The following is a 22,291-nucleotide window of genomic DNA, read 5'->3' as shown; positions in this document are numbered from 1 at the left end:
ATTAATTTTGTAATTATCTTTGGCAATTTTACTCACTAGAATATTTGTGCAGGAATGTTTGGACAAAATCTATGAAAATTAAGCTCTTGAAAAGAAATATAGTAAAAGTAACTACTTTTAATACCTAAAGTAGTTACTACAACAAGCTATTTCCAAGAGTCAATTGATAGTAACTACTTCTAGCAGTAAAAGTGGAGCCAAATTTGAGAGACGTAGGTGGGTGTGTTCACTATCATTGATGATAGTGAACACTACAGAGAGCATTTTCTGCAAGGAGGTTATGCGTGTTTACTTTCTGTACTGGATAGGGAACTGCTCGGTCCTACATATAAGAAAAGGAAACTGAGTACCTAATCGGTCCAGTTTGGCCGAATACCTTTTATCAAGATTAGAAGGTAATTAACCCAATTAAGGGTAATAATTAAAGCATTATCTACTTTAAGTAAATGGCCAAAATCAAGGCTGACTCAACAGGCCCATTAGCCCATAATGATGCCTATAAAAGGAAGGTAGAAAGTACAAGTAAAATATTGACTTTTCATTATTAAATAACATTTATTACTTAGAACCGAATCCTGACTTCAGTATCAAAGTGCCTTAAGTTAAAGAACCAAATTAAATTAATAGTATGGTAATGCGAATCATGCAATACTAACTATCAAGATGCATTTTCTAATTCTGCCAATCCAATATATTCATAATTACAAATTTAATCACCTTGCACCATAAAATGTTACCTAAATTAATTAAATTTCATCATATCACATTTATTTCATAACTTGTTATAATATGGAAAATTAATTTAAATTATTAAATTCAAAGCATTAATTACTCTATCTATTATCGGTACAAAAATATTATATATATTTTTAAAAATTATTCAAACATAAAATATATATAACTAGTTAAACAAAATAATTAAAAAATAATATTAACACTAAATTAAATAATTATTACAAAATTTAAATTCATAATATTGACAAAGCACAAGTTTCTTGAATTAGAAATTTAAAAAATATTAATCAAAATTATTTTTTTATATTTACAACTAATATTATTATTTATTTTATAAATTAAAATGTTATTATTTACTTTATATTAATTTTAAAAATAATTAAAATATATTTTTATATTAATAAAAATTAATATTTAATTTATAAATAATTGTGTATATAGTTTTAAATAATAAAAAAAAAAACAGTCCGACATGTTGGCCCGCCATTGATTCACATCTTGGAAGGCCAAAACCGGCGGGGTAGTGTAAATTAAATCATATATATATATATTTTTAAAGTGGGTATGCAGTTTTTGCTTGTAGTAGAATAGAGATCGTAAAAGGGAAGTGGAAGCAAGCGAGCCTGCAACAGCAGCAGCGATCGGTGAGAAATGAAAATCTGAGACAATGAGTGGTGCGAGATTATGCACTTTGCTTGGAGAATTAGGGTTCGAAGGATGGGAATCATTGGACCCTGATAGCTTCGAATGGCCCTTTCAATACGAAGACACTCGCCCCCTTCTCCATTGGATCTGTTCCAATCTCCGTCCCTCCAACGTTCTCTCCCTCTCAGAACTTTCTCAGTTACTCTCTCTCCCTCTCTCAATTTGTTTTTATTAACCATTAATCCTTTGTCATATCCACATTTTCTTTCTTTCTTTCAGGTACGAGCAGTTCAAGCAAGAGGGGAAGTTGTTGGAGGTGATGCAAATACTCTTAGTTACTCTTTCCAAAACTGAAAACGGTTAATTAGTTACTGTCGTTGCTGAAACTGAACTGAATTGAACCGAACAGGGCGATGATCTGGACTTCGCTTACGATAGCATTTCGGCCTTCGCTGATAGGAGAGACAACCAGGAAGCAGTTTTCGGCGCCGAGGAAGGATTGAAAGATATCAAGTACTGCTACTATAGCTACTATAACTGTTACTATTCTTTGTTCTGTTCATTCTGTTAGATTCCATGAATACAATAGAAAATGTTGCATTATTGTTTGTGTCTTCGTTTTAGGGAAGCAACTTTGGCTTATAAAGAAGAGGCATTGGACTTGCAGAGGCAGCTGAGACACTTGCAATCTCAGTCTGATATGCTTTCTGGCCAGGCTTCCAATTTGACGCAAGGAAGACGAGCTCGCCTCGCCGCAACTTCTATTGTTAATGGACACCTTGCTGCCATAGACGACAGCCTTTCTGTAAGAAATTTACAGGTAAGGGTTCTAATAGTTAGTTGCAAATGTGTTTCCGTCGAATGTGCCTGGAATTGAGGCATTTCTTGCTGATTGATAGTTATGTTGATTGAATTGTGTTAATTATGTTCTCCAAACAATACAAATCCTACAATTTGTTGGAAAGATGGAAGTCCGATAGTATTTCTCCATGGATTGTTTGTAGGCTTGAATGATGAATGTGCATTTGTAATGTTTTGAATTTTTTGTTCCTTTTGCATCCTAAGAAGTATGTATTTCTTTTTGCTTCAAGTATTGTATAGTGTGGTTTGTTTTCATTAATTTTTTTATTTTTTTTATTTTTTATAGATGAATGCGGTTCTTGAAAGAATTGCTTCCACAGCTCATGAGTTGGCTCATTATCATTCGGGAGATGGTAATGTTTTCCTTTTCTATTTTTCTCTGGATATTACTTTCTTGTTTTACTCGTTTCTATGAAGTTTGTTTTGTGTGATCCACAAGTGACGGTCTGAAATTTTTTTCCTTTGAAATGCAGAAGATGGTATATATTTGGCATACTCAGACTTTAACCAATTCTTGCTTGGAGACTCATCTTGTCTAAAAGAGCTAAATCAGTGGTTTGCTAAGCAACTGGACACAGTATGTGGGCAAGACAGTTGTTTTCTTTACTTTCTTCTCAATCTATGCTTTTCCTTAGGATAAATACTGTGTTTGTGTGATTTTTTTTTTTTTTTAAATTCTGACAAATTGATTGTACTCATAACTTAGAAGGATGAGTAGGTTCCCTTTAGATGGTAAGGCTTAGTACAATGGTAAAGCTTGCTGCCTTGTGAGCTGTGACATGTTGGCCAGGGATTTTCATCATGGAAACCACTTCTCCATTCACACAGGACAGGTTGCATACATATCACCCTTCCCACAACCTGTAATAGTGGGATCAGGGAGCCTCATGCACTTGGCCTCCTTTTTTGTAGGTTCCCTTCGCTCTGTTCCAGTGGATTATGACATAAATTTCTGATTACTTTTTCACATTGCTATAGTTAAATATATTATTTGAGAAGTTTTGCTCTGGCTTAGTGCTTATTTACAAGTTTCATTTGTTCTTAAATGCCCCATAGATTTTAGACTTAAAAAATCTGGATAGTAACAGTTGATGGCTGGTTTCTATTAAGGCTACATTGAAGAATAAATGGGAATAGTGTCAGAGTTAATTGGACGCTTGTATGTCTGATAATTGCTGTTAGAATAGTGGGGCTTAAATTATAGTAGCAAAGTAGAATGGAGACATTTGGGAATTTAGATTAGTGAACCAAAGCAAAGGCTGGTTTTTTAGAGATTCAATTTCCAATAAGAGAAGCATTCTTTCCTTTCTCTCTTTTCTTCTTCATCAGTTTTTACTATGAAGGATAGTATTCTGTTTGTGTTCCTAACAATTTGGTCTGACCAGTTGAAAATAGCTTTTCATTTTAAATTTTAATTTGGATAGATAATTGTTTTGTTCAAGACCCAAGGTTTGGGGATTACCTAGTCTTGGGTGGGGTTGAGACTGGTTGCTATGAACTAAGTGCAGTAATGGGAGGGTTGTGTACTTGCAAAGGCTTTTTGTCACTCAAGTTCGGATCTGCACAAGAAGTGTAGCAGTAGTGGTAAAGATTTGTCCCTTTTTGGCTTTACCAGATAATTTTAGAGGCATAGTTGCACTGGGTGGGAGCAATCCATCTAGTATTTAATTTCCCTGTTATTAGGGATTTTGATATTATATAGGGATTCTTCTACCCCTTTTTTTCCCATGAATGTGGAAATGTTGTTGCAATACAAAACTTTCAAGAATTGTGCTGTCATCATATACCAGATCAAAGTAGTAACAACTTCTCCAAAACACTTGCCTAGTTTGCCTTTGGGATTTGTATAATTTCCTAGTCCAAAGCATTAACCTACCCAAGTTGTACCTTCTTGCTTTCCTTCCTAATGATATTCTTATCATATCAAAAGTAAAGAAGAAAGAAGCTTGTCTGTCATGCTTAAACTATGTGAAACTGTGGTGGCTAATTTATATTTCATGACCACAGTCATGATCAACACTGGTAAGTGGTAAGACCATAAGAATTGATATGCTTAAACCACTGAATAGTGTATGAACTTCCTTTGTTTCTCTAATCTAACTCTTAAATTGTGAGTGATTGAATATTCTAGTTTCACCTTCACAAACAGTTTTATGCTTTGCATTATTCTTTTTTTGTGCTCTGCCTACTCATAAAACATGATAGAATGGAGGAAAGACTATGAACAGGGGAAAAGGAAATATGGAATAAAAGAAATATATGCTACTTCCTGTTCTTAATGGATTTATAAAATTAGGTTAGTCATTTTAACTCCTAATGCATGGGTTTAATTTGAACTTAGGGTAGACATTGTTAAATTTTATGAACAGGCCCTGTCCAAGTCTTGCAATATAGGGAGAATTGCTGGTCTTGTTGTGGGATTGGGCTTGGGGATGCTACTTTGTCCAAAATGTCTAAGGCAATTTGGACTTGTGAACCTCTTGCTCCTATCCCCTTTACTTCTTTTAGTTTTCTCATTTTCAACCAATATGAGACTTCTTTATTTTACATCAGACATCTAAGGTCAATCTCATGTAGCCATGCCCCTCCTCCCTAGAGTTTCCTCAAAAGAAAGAACTTTAGGTTTCTTGTTGCAAATTGAAACAGTCTACTGATTTGTAAGTTTTCTGTTCTCAAAATGTTCTTTTTCTTTTCAGATCTGTTCATACCATATATATTGATATTTTATGTAAAATTTCAAAGATTTGGAGCTTGAATCTGATCATGCAGGATGAACTTTTTTCACATCAGTTTCATTTGTCTGTATTTATCTAAATGATAAATGAAATCTTGAAAATCATGGTTTTATACTTGTCCTCTTTTTGGTGTTGATTGTTCTTGATTCTGTTTTGTGGGATATGGTTGTAGCTGTTGACTTAACTATATATGTATCACTCATTCTGTTTTTATTATCTCTTTAGGTCTTGATGCCCTTTTATGATTTTTTTAATTTCAATATCAGGGTCCATTCCGACTTGTTGCTGAGGAAGGGAAATCTAAATGCTCTTGGGTGAATCTTGATGACATCTCAAATACCTATGTTAGAGGTATACATGCTGGTCAATACAATATACTATTCTTCTTCCTCATCCTCAATACTGTAGTATTTCACTCATCAGGCCATCATGACCCCCATCCCAAAGATCTGTCTTCTTCCTTACTGGTAGCAAACATGAGCTTTCTATGTTATTCTTATCAATATAAATATTTTTTGCTGTATATATGATTATTGTTTTTCTAATGATGTGAAAACTAGTTAACAGCAGGAATCATTTATCTTTTAGTTGCTTATGTTTCTATTGAAGTGATATAGGCAAGGATTTCATACAAATTCTGGCATTCTTTTCCAACCATATGCAGCATAAAGCTGTAGGTGAAAGACTGATAAAATTATTCACACCTTATCTTCTTGGACTTTTGGGGGGAGGGGTATTAGGATCCCAATTGTAAGGAATGGGACTTGAGTTCCTCATTGGAAGTATGAGATTCTAGTGTGGGGTTTATAAAGCCTTGGACTTTTCAACTATAATGGCTAGCTTTTGTGGTGAGATTCTCCCAAAGTTCTTATCAGCAGTGTGAAGAAATTTAGAATATTAGTTAGCTAGTTAAAGTGAGTTACTGACATGATTAAATAGGAAGGCTAAAGGGGAGGGAGTTCATTCAGATCCATTATCATTTGTAAATTGAACATTAACTCTTTGTGCAAGGTAAACCTTTGGAGAAGAGTTCTTCTCTTTTATTTTGTTCTTTTGCTATCGACCAAGAAATACAATCTTTCTTTCCTTTTTTCTATTTTCTATACCAGGTTCTAACATTACCTCTTTTTTAACCTCTGTACTGAACCAACTAAAGATGCTCCTAGAGTCTGGACAAAATCAAGGCTCATAAAAAATCTATTGTATTTCACTCTACAGATTAAATACAACTATGCTGTGCCTTTCACGCTGCATATTTCTCTTGTATGAACTAGCATATTGTTAACCGGGTCTGTTGGGTTTTTGTTTGTTTTCTTTCTTTTTGTGGTTGAGCAGATTTGGAAAAGTCACATCATCAACGGGTGTCTGAGTTGCAACGGCTACGCTCAATGTATGTGCTTTTTTTCTCTAACATTGCAGAATACTTGCTTTGGTACTTTTTGTGGATGGATTTAATGTGTACCCAGTTGTGCTGCCAGAGTAGTAGATATTACACACACACACACACACACACAATAGCTTATTAAACTTGAGTTCTACCCAGATTATGCTTGATAATCATGCCAATATTAGTGCCATGTTAGACTTTAGTTTGTTACTTTGATTCTAGTTGATGTAGTTAAGGGAAATCTGACACTGACATGAAAGCTTTTGTATCCTGTGTGTAGTCTAATTGTTGGCTTCTTACCATCTGTGATTTCATGGGGTTGCTTCTGAAGACATACATAACATATTTTGCAATATTTACTCTATTTGATCTAATCAGGCTGGATGGATGTCAGACTCATGTTTCAAATATTCCATCAATCTTTTAGTGTTAATGGTCTCTGTAAACTTTCACAGATTTGGTATAAGTGAAAGACAATGGGTGGAAGCGCAAGTCGAGAACTCCAAGCAGCAGGCTATTTTATCGACACTTAAATCACAAGTATCATCAGATGAGGCTCACATCCATCTCGATCTTCATTCTCTTAGGTATTTATAATGTTAATGAGTTCGTCTCTATAGTGCCTTTACGTTTCCTAGCTCGGACTTCTAAATTCTGACCTCTATCCTGACCATATTTCAAGACCATGCCATGAACTTTTGCATTATGTATTATTAACCTTGATCACTTCATTTGTGATCCCTTAATGTGAAGTTTCAAATAACACACATGAACAATCAATTTACATCAGCATTTTTCTGTCAAGGAATTCTATTTTATGAGTAAATTACTCCAACACCCTTTCTATATTTCACTTGTTACTCGAAAACCCTTCTATTTCTAAAACTTATATAAAACCCCTCCTATATATAAATGTGCCACACCGAAACCTCAAAACTTTGTTTCTGTATAAAACTGAAAAAATACCTTCATTGCTGATTTTGAGTCATTACACAAAACCCATCCCTATTTCTTAAACATTACACAAAGCCTGTTCTATTTTATAAATGCATAACAATTTAATCCATCTCCTATAGTAAAAATTTAGAATTTTTAAATACTTGTATGATAAAGGGTTTTTTTAATCATTCAAGTATTTAATATTTTCAAATTTTTACTTAGGAGATGGATTTGATTGTATTGTATTTGTAAAGTAGAATGGGGGATGGGGGGTATAACATCTAAAAAATAGAGAAGGGGTTTGTTTAGTAAGTCAATCTGCAGAAAGTGTATCTTGGTCAAATTTGTATAAAAATAAATGTTGGGGGTTTAAGAGTAGCATATTTATAAAATTGGAGGGGTAATGTGTAAGTTTTGGAAGTAGAGGGGGTTGTGTAAGAATTGCAAAAAAAAAAGGGAAGGTTGAAGTAACGTATTCTTTTTGTTTTCAAACTTCTATTGTCATGTAATCATAGCATGGGCCATGGGGTGTAATTTTCAGGGCTTTCTGAAATGAAATGTTAGCTTTTAAATTCTTTTGACTATTAATGTGTTTAATTTTTAAAGTTACTGTTTTTATATGTAATCATGTGCTGTGATGTTCAGGAGAAAGCATTCTGAATTGAAAGGAGAACTTTCAAATCTTTATAACCATGAAGAAAAGCTGATATCAGAGGTTTGTTACTACATAGCTTGCATCCAAGGCTTGGTGTGCCTTCTAGATAATGCATTGGCATTGATTTTTTCCAATAAAAATGCGAGGACTTTCCTGTCTGAAGAGTGTTATAATTAGCAATTCAGCAGTTAGCTGTTTGAGTTGTATATCATGTGAATATTGAAGGTTTTATTTGTCTCCATTCTTCAATATTTTCAAAGTCCACATTTTTCTTGTTGTCTGTTGTATGGAGAGTGGGTACTTTTTTTGGCAAAGTCACTCTGAGTTTATTTTCTGCATATGCCCATTTTTCTATTCAGCTCTAAACTAACTTTGCTTTTAGAACAGGGACCTTGTTGACCCCTCATCACTACTCCTTAGATGTTAACAGAGTTTTTGCTGTATGTATTTAAAGCTATAATGGCCTACATTTAGTTTCATCATAAACTGAATAGAAGGCAACACATATGTTGAAAACAAAGAAAGAAAAAGCTGTGCAAGGAATTGATATGTTTTGCTTTGTCAATTATCCAATTGACCTAAATATTTGAGCTGTGGAAGAAGGAACAAATAATAAGGCCTATTTTGGATCAACTTCTCAATAATTAGTACTTATAGGAGTAAACAATTAAGTAGTAAAATAAATCAAATTCCTTCTATAAGTTAAAATTAACTTAAGTTTCTCTATTTTTTTGAGAAGTTCTCTCTCATTTAACTTCTTTAAAATTTGAGATAAGTTGTTTCTTGTTGGGGCTATTGGCCCAAATGACAGGCTAAGGCAAGGGGATCAATTATTGGATCCTGTTGAGAGACCCAAATTGTGGAGGATGTATGTGGGAAAGTAAGAGAGCAAGGGGGCTATAAAGGGAATTCAATGCATGAGTTAGTTAGAAGGGGCATTATGAGAGTGAGAGGCAGGGGTGTGGAGGCACTAGGAAAAAAGAGTAAGTTGTTGCATTCTGTTAGAGGGAGCAGAATTGCAGTATCTGTTGGGATTTCTGTAGGAGCCATAGGCTCTGGTTATGTGTATTCACCTTTTTCTTATTGATATTCAATAATACTTGCATTTTGGTTTCCATCATTTCTAACTTTAGGGTGAAGTTTTATTCATTCTTTATACTGATTTCTTTTCCTATAAGGATTTCTGTAGAAATTTACCTAAACTGGGTCTAAGTCTTATAACTGACTAAATTAAATTTTGCAATGCATCATGGTATTTCACATTGAGTTCTAAAGTCAATATAAACTAACGGGAGAAATAAAAAGTAATCAATGTGAAAGGGGGAGACAAATGAAATAGAACTCTGACTGAATGAGTAAAAAAGATGGTACTGACTAATTCTGTGCTTGGGGATGCCTTCTGGTTTTCTTGGATATCATCAATCCAATATGCAAAAATATTTTACATCTACCATATTATGATTGTATCTTTGTTTAAATGTGCACTCTTTTTAGCTAAATACATTTTATTACCTTTTCAGACTATTCCAGATTTGTGCTGGGAGCTAGCTCAACTCCAAGATACATACATTTTACAAGGTGATTTCTCTACTCTTAACTATTGGGAAGAAATTCAATTTTGTTTATTTTATTTCATTAATTTGTTTTGTATTTCAGGTTATCCTTTTACAAATTTTATTTAGTCAAATCTTTTATCCTCTCTTAGGTGATTATGATTTGAAGGTCATGCGCCAAGAGTACTACATTAACCGGCAAAAAGCAGTAAGTTTAGCTACTCATGTTGATTGTGATTGTTTTTCGTAAATATGTCCAAAGTCTTGAGATATGTTGATTAGAATCTTGTGTACATCCTCCAATTTAAGATTGGTTCCCTGAGTTTGAAGTGCTGTGTTTCTATTCTCTTCTTGGTCATGCCTAACTATTAAAATGGGTTGCTGTTTCTTCTCTTCTATCAGGCTGTTTGAATCTGTCTTAATTTTCTGATGAAGGTTTCTGAGTTATGTACTAAATTAAAGGTTTTTTTATTCGAGGGGATTGCTAGTTGCCCAAGTTCTTTAGCAAGATTGACGTAGTTGTTTTGCATCTTGGTGGTGTTCATTTTCTGTTTGAGTTTCCTACTTATCAGCTGTTAACTGTTCGTGGGGTTAGGCTTGTACAAATAGCATTCCCACTTGACCAATTTATTACTGTAAATGGGGTATCTCATTAACTAGTTAATGTTTTGTATATTACGTATCGCATTACAGTCTATCAATTATAATTTTATTTTCATACGTCTCTCTTTTCCTTTCCCTAATCCTGAACCTTTAAGTCTTTGACATTATTTATAGAATTTTTCCTTTCCCTAAGTGTGTTTGAATAAAGAATTTTAAGAGAGGAATGTAATTTTGAAAGAAATTAAAATGTTAGATGCCTTGTTTGGATATGTGAAACACGACAGTTGAAAATCCTAAAAGTACATTTACCATTTTTTAACCCACAGTGATGACTTTGAAATCCTACCATCTAAATGGAATTTGAAGAATCCTTGCTATCTCCACCTCAATAACGTTGAGCCGATGACAATAACAAAAAGTTATGGCTTCATGCTTTCACCTACTCTGACTTCCTTCCTTGATGCCTTTAGTTCTCCTTTTTTCCTCATTCAATGTGTGATGAGAGTAGTTTTCTAATGAATAAATATATGGTGAGATCTTTTGGGTGCTGAGGAAACATAGCAAAGGAAAAGAAAACCACACTTCCTTAATTTCCCGTCCCTTGAAGTTATTTCATTCTCTTTTGTATTTCACAGTCACACTGTCATACTTCCTTCAGCTATCATTAAGTAATAACCATAATACCTGCATCTTTTTTCATTTGAACCATGATCAAATTTCACAGCATTATCTTGGTTTTGTAGTTGACTAGTTGTTGAATGTAGCTGAGCAATATCAATTTCTAGTGTTATATGTGGTTAGAGATGAACAGAAACTGTGTTGTAAAATTTAAATGTTCAAATAATTACCTAAATAAATAATGGCATTTGATTGGCACAATTCAATTTCTATGTACTTTAAATTCTATGAAATTTTAAAAATCTCCATCCAAACACAACATAAAAAAAAAAGTTTCATTTAGTCAGTCAAATTTTGGATAGTAAGTATTTCTTTAGTTGTCCATTGTCATTAATTGGGCAGGGAATGTTGGGTTATAAATGGACAATATCAGAAAAATGGGAGTAGTAGAAATGAGAATGTTAAGATAGATATATGGTCACACTAGAAAGGGACAAGATAAAAGATATTGGTTTGACACATCAAGAAGATGATAGAAAATTAATTAAGGTGGTTTTTTAGAGATGTGGAAAGAGGGCTACCAGAGGCACTGTGAGTACAGTAGATAGCATGGTTTTTAGCCTTGCAAAAAGGGGTAGAGGAAAGCCAAGGACTTCGAAGGAAATTATTAAAAGGGATTTTATGGTAAAAATAATATCTATGAGAGTTTGATTTTTGACAAGTCTAGTGTATCATGTGATTCATGTAGCTGACTTCACCTAGTGGGATAAAACTATTGATATTGTTGTTGCCTTGTTGGCCATTGTTACTAATAAAATGTAAAAGCTTGCCATGATTTCTTCATTCTAGTAAGAAAATTCTATATATATTTATATAGTTAGATAGGCAGATAAATTGATTTGGATCTTTGCAAGTTTCATTAGTCCAATATTTGGAATTATTGTATGTGGCGCTACTAACAACATTTTAAATGATTGCTAACCTTTGAATTTTTTAACATGTAACCTGTGGTAATAGAACTCTTAATTCTTGTGCCAGTTCATAAATCATCTCATCAATCTGCTTGCTAGGCATCAATTCTTAAAGATAGCCTGCCAATTGGAAAAGAAACACATGCTTGGAGCATTTTCATTGCTTAAGGTTATAGACTCTGAGCTGCAGGCATACTTGTCTGCCACTGAGGGACGAGTGGTATGTTTCCTCGCAATTTCCCATCGCACTTTTTCTTGAATTTTTTATGATTCTTTTGTCATTGCTTTCTCATCACATTTTTTTCATTTGTGGTAATGGTATTTGTTGAGAGAAGAAAATGAAAAGCATTGATGGAATCTATGAGTCTCAACTACACAATGGGCTGAATATTCATATTGATAATAGTAATAATATCAGCAATGATTATAAAATAATTATAGAATATACAATTAACTAATTACCATAATTACAAAGATTCTAATTTTCCTAATTAACATATTTACACATATTTAATACTCTCCCTCAAGTTGAAGTATATAATATAAATCATATGAAGTGACAATCTATTTTGCTCTTTCCTAGAAGTTCGGATTCGAGGCAATATACAAGGATCGATTATCACAAATAAGTGTAATTTGTGTAACTTGTTCAAATCTCAATTCTTTAAGAAGTTGTTTTTGCCAAATAAGTTCACACGTGATTGAGGCCATAGCTCAATATTCTTCTTTTGCACTAAAATGAGAAATCACATTTTGCTTCTTACTTTTTAGGAAATCAGATTACCTCCAATCAGAACACAATAACCACAAAAAAATTCCTATCTAAGTGCTTGCATAAACTGCATTAAAGTACCCTGCAATCTGAGCATGACCATTGTCCTCATACAAGAGACCTTTTTCTTAAAAATCCTTTGATATATTTTAAGATGTGAATCAATGCGTCTCAATGTCCTTCACAAGGAGAGTTAATGAATTGACTTACCACACAGACGACAAAAAAATGTTTGGACAAGTGATGATGAGATAGTTCAACTTCCCTACAACTCTCTTATTCTTCTTTGGATCACAAAGCTCCCCTGACTTGGTAGAAATTTGGAATTAAGATCCATAGGAGGATCCACAGATTTGACACCCATCAAACTTTTTTATTCTAAGATATCCAATGCATACTTTCTTTAGAAAAATACAATACCATTTTTGGATTGCGGCTCCTCTATTTCCAAGATGTATTGGAGTCTGCCAAGATCTTTTGTTAGTGACATAGATGATTCTTCCATTGTGTAATGTCATGGTGATCACTGTTAGTAATAATAATGTTGATAAAATATGAATAATCAGCTTCACTCTGAGACATCTCGAACTGTTGGACAATAATGTTGAACTTCCCAAATAATGTCTTTGGAGAGATTTTTTAAGGCCATACAAGGATTTTCTTTGATAACAAACTAATCTTGAAGTTTCTTCTTAAGCAACAAATCTAGGAGGTTGCTACATATAAATTTCTTCATTAAGATCACCATGAAGACAAGGATTTTTTTATGTCAAGTTGATGTATAAGCCAATGGCATATAATAGACATGGATAAGTATAAACAAACAGAAGCCATTTTAGCCACTAGAGAGAAAGTGTCACCGTAATCCAAACCAAAGATTTGAGTATAATTCTTGGCCACATCAATTTAACCATTAGGGCTAACCTTGACAATGTAAATCTACTTCTAACCAACAATGGATTTCCTCGAAAGAAGAGGAATGAGGTCCCAATTATCATTGTTGGAAAGTGCACGCATTTTGTCCATTGCTTAATTCCACCCGGTGTGTAAGAAGAAGGCTTCATATGTATTCTTAGGTTAGGAATAGGAACTGAAGACAAATAAGAAAGACTCGAAGAGGAATAGGAAGATCACTCTTAGGAGGCAAGGCTAGAGGAGACAAAGGAGTTAGTTCTGACATTGAGTCAGATGGAGTCTCAATGCTGGCTGATGATGACAAAGAATGGTCATTTGGAGAAAGTGATACATACCTCTGGTGGGTGAAAAACAATTGGAACTGAGGAAAGAGGCATAATAGACCTTGACGAAGATGTAGACGAAGAACTAAAAAGTGGAATAGACTCAGAAAATGACATTAGTAGAGATAAGGTAATGCTTAAGAGTCGAGAAAAACACTTGTAACCCTTTTGAGAGCGAACATAACTAAGAAAGATACATTTGTAAGTATGAGCAAAAAGGTTATCACCCTTGGACTAAGATTATGGAACACATGACAAGGTAAAGGATGGAGAGAGTAGTGAGGAAATACAACAAAGTGTGGTGCCTAGTTGTTGAGAACAAAAGAGGGCAATCAATTGATAAGATAACATGTAAGTACAACATCACCTCAAAAATGACGAGAGACATTACTATGCAAAAGAAGAGTGCAAGTAGTTTCAATAAGATGCCTATTTTTCCTTTCGGCAAACCCAATTTTGTTGGGGATTTTGAGCACAAGAGATTTGATGAAGTATTTTATTGGAAGCGATTAACTGTTGAAAAAAATGTGACAAATACTCAAGCATTTTACTAGGCAAAGTACATTTTGAAATACCAGATTGAATTTTTATTTCATGGTAAAAGGTTTGAAAAATAAACAGTTCAGAACGATTTTTCATCAAAAACAACTAAGTGCAATGAGAATTATCATCAATAAATGTAAAAAAATACTAAAATCCTAAAGTAGACATAGTACGACTAGGATCCCAAACATCTAAATGGACTAAACTAAGGGGAGACGCAAGTTGATTGTTATTACGACTATGAAAAGAATTATGAACATGTTTACATGACTCACAAGACAAGGTAGACAACTTGGAAAGACTTGGCACCAATTATTGTAGCTTCTAGAGACTGGGATCTGGGATGACCCAACTGAGCATATATCGTCGAACCAGCATAAGCAATGGGATGAAGGTGAATGGACTAAACTAAGGGGAGACGCAAGTTGATTGTTGTTACGACTATGAAAAGAATTATGAACATGTTTACATGACTCACAAGACAAGGTAGACAACTTGGAAAGACTTGGCACCAATTGTTGTAGCTTCTAGAGACTGGGATCTGGGATGACCCAACTGAGCATATATCGCCGAACCAGCATAAGCAATGGGATGAAGGTGAAAAAGTCCATGTGACTTACATCTAGTGCCAATCATCTGCCCTAAACTTTGGTCCCGCAGGAAAATAGTCTCTACAAAGGAGACAATACAATCTAGAGTACAAGTAAGACGACGAAGGGATAAAAGATTATGTTAAGAAACTTGGGCCTCACTCACCCAAAAGCTAGCTCGTAGGAGAAGGACTACCTTAGCCCTTATAAAGAGTATTTTGACTGTATTCTTAACCAATATGGGATATCTTAACACACCCTCTTCATGTCCAGGATTGGACATCTGGTGCATGAAATTTGCATCTATGGGCAGCCCAACGTTCAAATTGAATAGGCTTTGATACTATGTTAAGAAACTTTGGCCTAATTCACTCCTAAAAATTAGCTTGTAGGAGGAGGACTACTTTAACCCTTATAAAGATTATTCTGGCTTTATTCCTAACCAATATGGGACATCTTAAAAGATTAAAAGAAAACCAAGGGACATATAAGACATTGTCAACAGGTAAGGAAAGGTCATTGGAAAACCAGAACAGTAATGCTGATGAACAGTAACATTGTGGTGAAGAGTGACTCAGGCAAGAAACATGAATGGTATGCCAGAACAGTATGACCATGAACAGTGTGCTGGAGAGGGAAGACCAGAAACCAGAATTGAAGCGAGGTTTCTGGGAAAAATTTTTCACCAATGGGCAGTTAACCCACCGGGTACACATGGATTTAAAACTATCTTTTCGCTAGGCTCTATGTACTATATTAAAGGGAGATTAAAACAAAAGAGCATTGATGGAATCCATGTGTCTCAACTTCACAACAGATCAGATATTTATATTGATAATAATAATATCAACAATGAGTACAAAATAATTACAGAATATACAGTTTTCTAATTACTATAATTACAAAATGATTTGTATCGTTAATGATTTGTTGACTGTACTTGAAAGTTGAAAACATCTTGGTGATTTACATGAAATAGTTAGAAGGTGTTTTTATTATGTAATGCTAAGGATAGTTTATGAAATAAGTTCTACCCTTTGTCATTTGCCACCACAATGCCCTTGACTTTACCTTCTAAACTCACCATTAGTTAGGACATTTTCAACCTAAAGCTATATTGGAATCTGAATTTTTCTATGTAGTTTCAAAATTTTACAGTTTTTCATGGAACTACTTATGAACTTTCCTTGATGGTTTGCAGGGTCGTTGCCTGGCTCTTATCCAAGCAGCATTTGATGTTCAAGAACAAGGAGGAGTACATGACAGTGATCATTTTTTGCATGCTATTAGAGACCTGCTAAAAATTTATTCAAGTGAAGATTTACTTATCAAAATATTAGTATTTATTCTAGTTATAATGGTCATATTAGCCTTCTAATAAGCTATCTTGTCCATTTTCCTGCTACTCTACCTTTTCCTTAGATACTCAAGCTGCACTATCGACATATGTATCTGCACCTGGCATTGTCCAGCAGATATCGGCTCTTCATTCAGATTTGATGAGCCTTCAGTCGGACCTTGAGAGTTCTCTTCCAGAAGACAGGAATAGGTGTATTAATGAACTGTAAGTTTTATGATAAAATTCAATGTACTGTAATTTATGATATCTTTCTGAGCTATAATGGCTTTTGATTCAATAGAGACCTTTGTAATACAAATTCTTAAGCTTCAATAACCTAATGTAAATAATGCTGCTATTTTGGATGGCAAGAGTATATTTCTACTGCAATCAGAGGATTCGGACATGTTCTATGGAGTTAATCAAAGTCAATCTTACACGAATCCATAACATTTTTGCATAATGAATTTCTCACAAAATCCTCTGTAGGATTGAATGTTTGTGTTGTAAACGTTGTGCTCATAAAATTTCATGTTAAACTCACATTCTTTTCTACTCCTTTGACGTGTCTTAAAACAAAATATAACGTACTTTTTAAAAAAACTAAAATTTCAACCACTTTATCAGATGCTTATTATTTAAATTTTCTAATTTAACATGCAAGTTCTGCATAATAATAATTCAATGGTTGAATTAATCAAGATCAGCCATTAATTGGTGCAAGTTTATGAAGTTTTGCATTGGTGACATTTGATATAATCTGTAAAATCATTGGAGGCTAATATTTCTGTGAATATAGCATATATGGTATGGTGATTTAGTAAAAGGACAGACAAGCTTATTCAAGTAAGCATTTATTGTTACTGACAATTGTAGCAATGCTTCTTATCCTGCAGCACAAGAGGTTAAATTCAAATGCTACATGACATCTATTTGCATACTAAACTGTAAAGCATTGTTGTATGGGACATTCCATTTTTCATGAACATTTGCATTATTGTGAAATTTGAAGCCTGTCTCTGACATGTTAATGCTTATTTTTAGTGAGATAGCAACATGTTTTCTTTTGTTTAATGCTCAAGTTTGGAGTGTCCCCCTGTTCCTGATTTGAAAAAGAAAAATGGGGAGAGCATTCATGTCAAGTTTTTTATCTGTAGGTGCAACCTTATTCAAAGTCTACAGCAACTGCTTTTCGCATCTTCAACAACAGCACAGCCAATACTGACCCCTCGGGTATGGCTCCCAGATTTGTACCTTGGCTTCATACTTTCATTGTTAGCAATTTACAGTTGTTTTTCCTTCTCTGGTTTTAGTTGTGTAAATTTGATAGTACTAAAGGCTTCTGCCACAAGGTAGGGAATGTGAAATAAAGAATCAGCAAATGCGGGTAAGGAGGATACAATCAACTGCGGCATAGTGGAATATTTATGTGACAGTGATGAATGAGGATAGAGGAGGGAATTTGGTTTGAGGGAGCTGGCAGCAAGTTAAATGTGAAAATCAGGGTGAATAGGCTAGGTAAGAAAATTGGGTGGAGGTTTTGGGGCCCTTTTGGCAGGAAGAACCCTCAAAGATCTGCAGTTTTTTCTTTCTTTATTTTTTTGTTTTTCAGTTAATCAGGAAGGATTTATCCTATTTTAGGGAGCTATTCTCTATTGTTTTCTATTGGAAATAGTACCTATTAATTTTTTTCAGATATATGTTTTGCCCAAGGGAAGGAGAGGTACCACTTAGTACAGTACCTATATAACATGTAGGGTTTAACTCAATGTTGATTTTTAACATCTAAACTCCATTTTTATGAGATCATAGACCAAACTGATTTTGTATTAGGGATATGTTCATATTTGTGTTCCAAATCAAATGGGAGATAGTCCGAGTGTCCAACTAGGGGAGTTAGATGATAGCTGAAGTAAACTTTATGGGAGAAACCATTAAGTGACCTTTCTCTAAAAGGTTTTATTGAATGTTTGGTTTCAGTAGCGTCCAGTGGCATTCATGGATACAGTTTGCCTGTGTCACTTAGTGAGATAATGCTTAGTCACTTTAGTGTTGTTACTTTTGTAGGGCTACTACGTCCATGTTACTTATTTTCTTAATGGTGAAGAAGGAAAACATTAATCTTTCAATATGGAGCGTTAGAGGTTCAATATTTTTCATGATTCATTGATTATTCTATAAATGTATCATTAATTCTATTTTGCAACATATTTATCATATGTTTGTTAGGGACATATTAGTAATTAGTTACATTATATTAGTTAATTAGCCTGAATTAGGTTGTAGTTGGGCAAGTTGAGATTGAAGAAGAAATAAGGCATATTGCCTCTGTAAATAAGAGGGAGGTAGAGAGAGAGATTGGCTTGTCAATTGTGAGAGTCGGGTCTTTGGCTTAGGAGGTGCAGTCTCTCAAAAAACTGTTAGAGTGTGTTTGCATTTCAGTACATTGGGGAGTTTCTCCCTGTGTTTCCTAAGATATCAGATTTCTATCACATTTTTGTTTTCACTTTTTTTCTATATTGTGATTTGACATTTTGTCCTGTTTAGCCATTAATGAAAGAGCTTGATGAAACGGAAAAGATTAACGCAAAGCTCTCTGCTGCTGTTGAAGAGGTGACAATAGAGCACGTCAAGAAGAATGAGGTAATGTTGCTTTTGAGGTTATGTCCTATCAGATTTGTTCTGCACAGTACAATATCGTTTTTTAGACATCAAGTTCTTTCGTCATTTGTGGGGAACAGTAAACAAATTGTGGGGAAATCGTTTTATAATATGAACTTTTTATAATGTCACCTAATCAGTATTTTCCCCACATCAAATCATTTCTCGAAAGTAGTCTTGTTTATTTAGTAGCTTATAATTGATTTAAATCTGGGGTGTTTAAGTGGATTTTTATCTAGGTCTACTATGATGGATTAAAATAAATAAAATTGTTAAAAAGTCACAATACACAGGCATCCTCTAGAATTTTTCATTTTGACATGATTCATTTACTAAATTTTGTTCTTTAGTAACAAAATTTTCCAAACTTTTAAGCCTTGTCCTATATTCCTGCTTGTGCCATTCCATTCCTTGATTCTTATTATGGTTGAGGGTTGATAATTTCTAAGTAGGGTTTACAAGAGGAGCTTAACAGGAAGGGTTAAGGCTCAATGAAACACAAGGAACAGCATAAGCATGGCAAATGTATTAGCATTAAAATGCTAGAATTCTTTCTTCTCCGACCTTCCCACCCCACCCAATAAAGTGCTAAGATTCTTTCTGATATAGTCAACCGGAGTTTCCTACTCTTCTTTTCTGACATGGTTGCCTGAATTAAGAATTAGAAACAGAATCTAATTTTTTTCCATGGTAACTTTCATGAAAATATATCTTGGAATTTTTTATTTTTATTTTTTTGTATTATTGAATTTGGCAACTTAAACATAAGGACAATAGTTCATCAATTTTGAAAATTGAGACTCCTTTGTCTCTCGCTGAACAAACAGGAAAGATATATAGAAGTAATTTTGATTTTTGAAATCTTGTAGTCACTACTGGATTTTTCCTTGAACCAAAACTTATCTCGTATTTCACTCTTCCATTTCCACCACCACCACTTCTCCGCTATATTGAATCACACCTCTATTGCCCAGTTTTGCGTGAGTATAGAATGCAAGAACTTGAACATATTTCTGTTATATCCATTACTTTGATAGAGCCCGCCACCCGCATCAACTAGATTCTGAACCTACTATTATTTTGTGATGACTGAAATATGGTTTTCACTTTGGCAACCAGATTGTAAAACATCATTCACAAGAAATTGGACTTCAAAGGCGAGTGTACGTTGATTTCTTCTGCAATCCTGAGCGATTAAGGAGCCAAGTTAGGGAACTGACTGCTCGGGTCAGAGCCTTGCAAATTTCCTTGCAACCATAAGTGTACACTCTTCAATTTTCCTCAATTTCTCTCTCTCTCTCTCTCTCTCTCTCTCTTTCTAAGGTTGTTTTATTATTTGTTCTATATGCTATCTGAATGAGCAATGTGCAATCCTTTGTTTACACAAGTGTAGTGCTTTCTAACTTTCGAATATATATTACATTAGAGACATTACTACTGTGCAGCCGTCTTCCCCCTTGCGCCTTTTCAAGTCAATTGAGAACTCTTCCATTTGATTAGAATTAAAGGTTAATATAAAAAAAAAGAAAAGAAAAAGGAATTCTTCCGTGTGCCCTTAACCGAAGTGGGACTTTTTTAGCATCTGGAGTTGAAGCAACAAGTATTGTACATAGGTAATGGCTATCACTACCATTATTACACGATTTGGTTGATTAGCCTTATCCTATTCTCATATTGCATGCATGTTTGGTTTATATTGATCTTAACCAATTGCCCTTTCTATAAGATATAAATAGTTTTAATACGAAATAAGCTATTTTGAACGCATTGTATTTCAAGAGTGAAGGTGCTTGCTATCGTTTTTAAAATTGAAAAGACATTTTATACTTTTTTTTGAAAATTGACAGTTCTAATTTTTTAAGAATTAAAAGATATTTATATCTTTATAAGATGAATCACTAACATCTATTATCTATTATACATTTTAATATAATATTAACTATTATGGTTGTTTTACAAATGAAGAGTATAAAATGTTCTCTTAATCTTTAAGACACCATAAAAATTACTATTAAGTATTACATGTGTTGGACATCATTGCATTAAATCTTATATTTCAACAATGTATCATATTATATTATGTGGCGGTTAAAATATATTTGAAAAATTACTTAATTTTAGAATAAATTACTTCAAAGAAATTTTGATTGTTTCTTTAGTCATTATTTGTTAGTCTGGTGTGACAGTGTGACGTTCTTTGAGGAATGTAATAGTCTACGGAATAATTCAATTGGATCAAACGAAAATGATTTTGTTCAATTGAAAAAAAAAATGATTTTTACATTTTTATATTTTTAAATTATAAATATTCTTTACCTTGAATTTAATTATAAGAGTTTGATGTTAATATGTTTTATATTTTTTTTAAGTCAGTCACGTGTATACAAACTGAAAAGAATGGGTAATTGACAGTTGATATTAATAAAGGAAAGTAGTCTATTAAATGAACGTCGAACGGGTGAAGGATAAAAAAGAGATATTTGTTGTAGTATTTGTAAATTTGAAAATGTGTTTTATACTTTTTTTATAACAATTATAATTCTTCTAATATTTTAAAATTAAGAGGATTAACGTCTTTTTAATTAAATTACTAACTTTATTATTTATTAATCAAAAGTTAATTATTAAGATTATTTCACATGTAAAGAGAGTACTAAACTTTATCAAGTAAAAAATACTTGTCAAATAAAATTGTTTATTGTCATTTTCACATTTGTATACAAGGTACACTTAGATTCAAAATCTACATTTGTCAAATAAAATTGTTTATTGTCATTCTAGACTGTTGCAAACATATTTGAACTGTTTGTAATCCACTTAATTTTGTTAGTTAGTTAGTTGACCTCAGTAATATTTCATCATCAATCCCATACAAAGGGACATTTCCAGCAAAATATCAATGGTGTGGAACTGGCTGCAAACCATTGTAGGATAATAATATAGCGTTTTCGTACGAAGGTATCCCTCTGCTTGTGTTTACCACTGAATCTCTGTTGTTTTGTTTGTTGCTCACGACGTACACAGAGGCCGTTACGTAAACGTATTTTCTGTCTCGAATGTTGTTACATACTGAACGTAGTCATAATTTATAGTTTGTGTATTTTAGTCTATGAATCATTTTAGTTTTCTTAGTTTAATTGATTGCACTTAATTTTTGTAGTTTTAGTTGTTCAAATAAACTTTTTCACTACAAAATTTGTCTAATAATTTATAGAAATATAGCAGAAAAGTGATATATATTTAATTTTTATACATTTGCATATATATATATATATATATATATATATATATATATATATATATAAGTAATACAAAAAAAACTTTCGTTATTGTTAACACATTTAATTTTTATTTAAATATTCCATACATTTCTTTAATTTAAAAGATCAACAATATGTTAAGCTTTTATTATATTTTTGTTAATTATTGAATGAAATTTTAAGATA

General features: G+C 33.3%; 1 protein-coding gene across 3 annotated transcripts; it reads left to right on the top strand.

Annotated features, from left to right (window-relative positions):
- The first annotated feature begins 1,213 nt into the window (after nucleotides 1-1,213).
- On the top strand, nucleotides 1,214-20,340 carry LOC113868796 (AUGMIN subunit 3). 3 transcript variants are annotated; one of them, XM_027504696.1, is made up of 19 exons: nucleotides 1,326-1,578; nucleotides 1,660-1,696; nucleotides 1,790-1,893; nucleotides 2,005-2,200; nucleotides 2,528-2,594; nucleotides 2,715-2,818; nucleotides 5,243-5,327; nucleotides 6,312-6,366; nucleotides 6,819-6,950; nucleotides 7,948-8,017; nucleotides 9,478-9,535; nucleotides 9,663-9,718; nucleotides 11,770-11,922; nucleotides 16,047-16,158; nucleotides 16,268-16,409; nucleotides 17,342-17,417; nucleotides 18,732-18,827; nucleotides 19,965-20,107; nucleotides 20,291-20,340. In XM_027504696.1, the coding sequence occupies exons 1-18, from the start codon at nucleotides 1,403-1,405 to the stop codon at nucleotides 20,103-20,105; spliced, it is 1,860 nt and encodes a 619-aa protein (XP_027360497.1). In that variant the 5' UTR covers nucleotides 1,326-1,402; the 3' UTR covers nucleotides 20,106-20,107; nucleotides 20,291-20,340. The 3 variants fall into 3 exon arrangements, with proteins under 3 accessions (XP_027360496.1, XP_027360497.1, XP_027360498.1); XM_027504695.1 differs by having other exon boundaries at nucleotides 1,214-1,578; nucleotides 19,965-20,297; XM_027504697.1 differs by lacking the exon at nucleotides 20,291-20,340 and having other exon boundaries at nucleotides 6,309-6,366; nucleotides 19,965-20,281.
- The last annotated feature ends 1,951 nt before the right edge of the window (nucleotides 20,341-22,291 follow it).

The sequence above is a fragment of the Abrus precatorius genome, unplaced genomic scaffold (genome assembly GCF_003935025.1).
Source record: "Abrus precatorius isolate BTA unplaced genomic scaffold, Abrus_2018 Scaffold6, whole genome shotgun sequence".
NCBI lineage: Eukaryota > Viridiplantae > Streptophyta > Magnoliopsida > Fabales > Fabaceae > Abrus > Abrus precatorius.
Note: the sequence above shows the minus strand (reverse complement) of the source record. Positions and strands in the feature narration are given on the sequence as shown.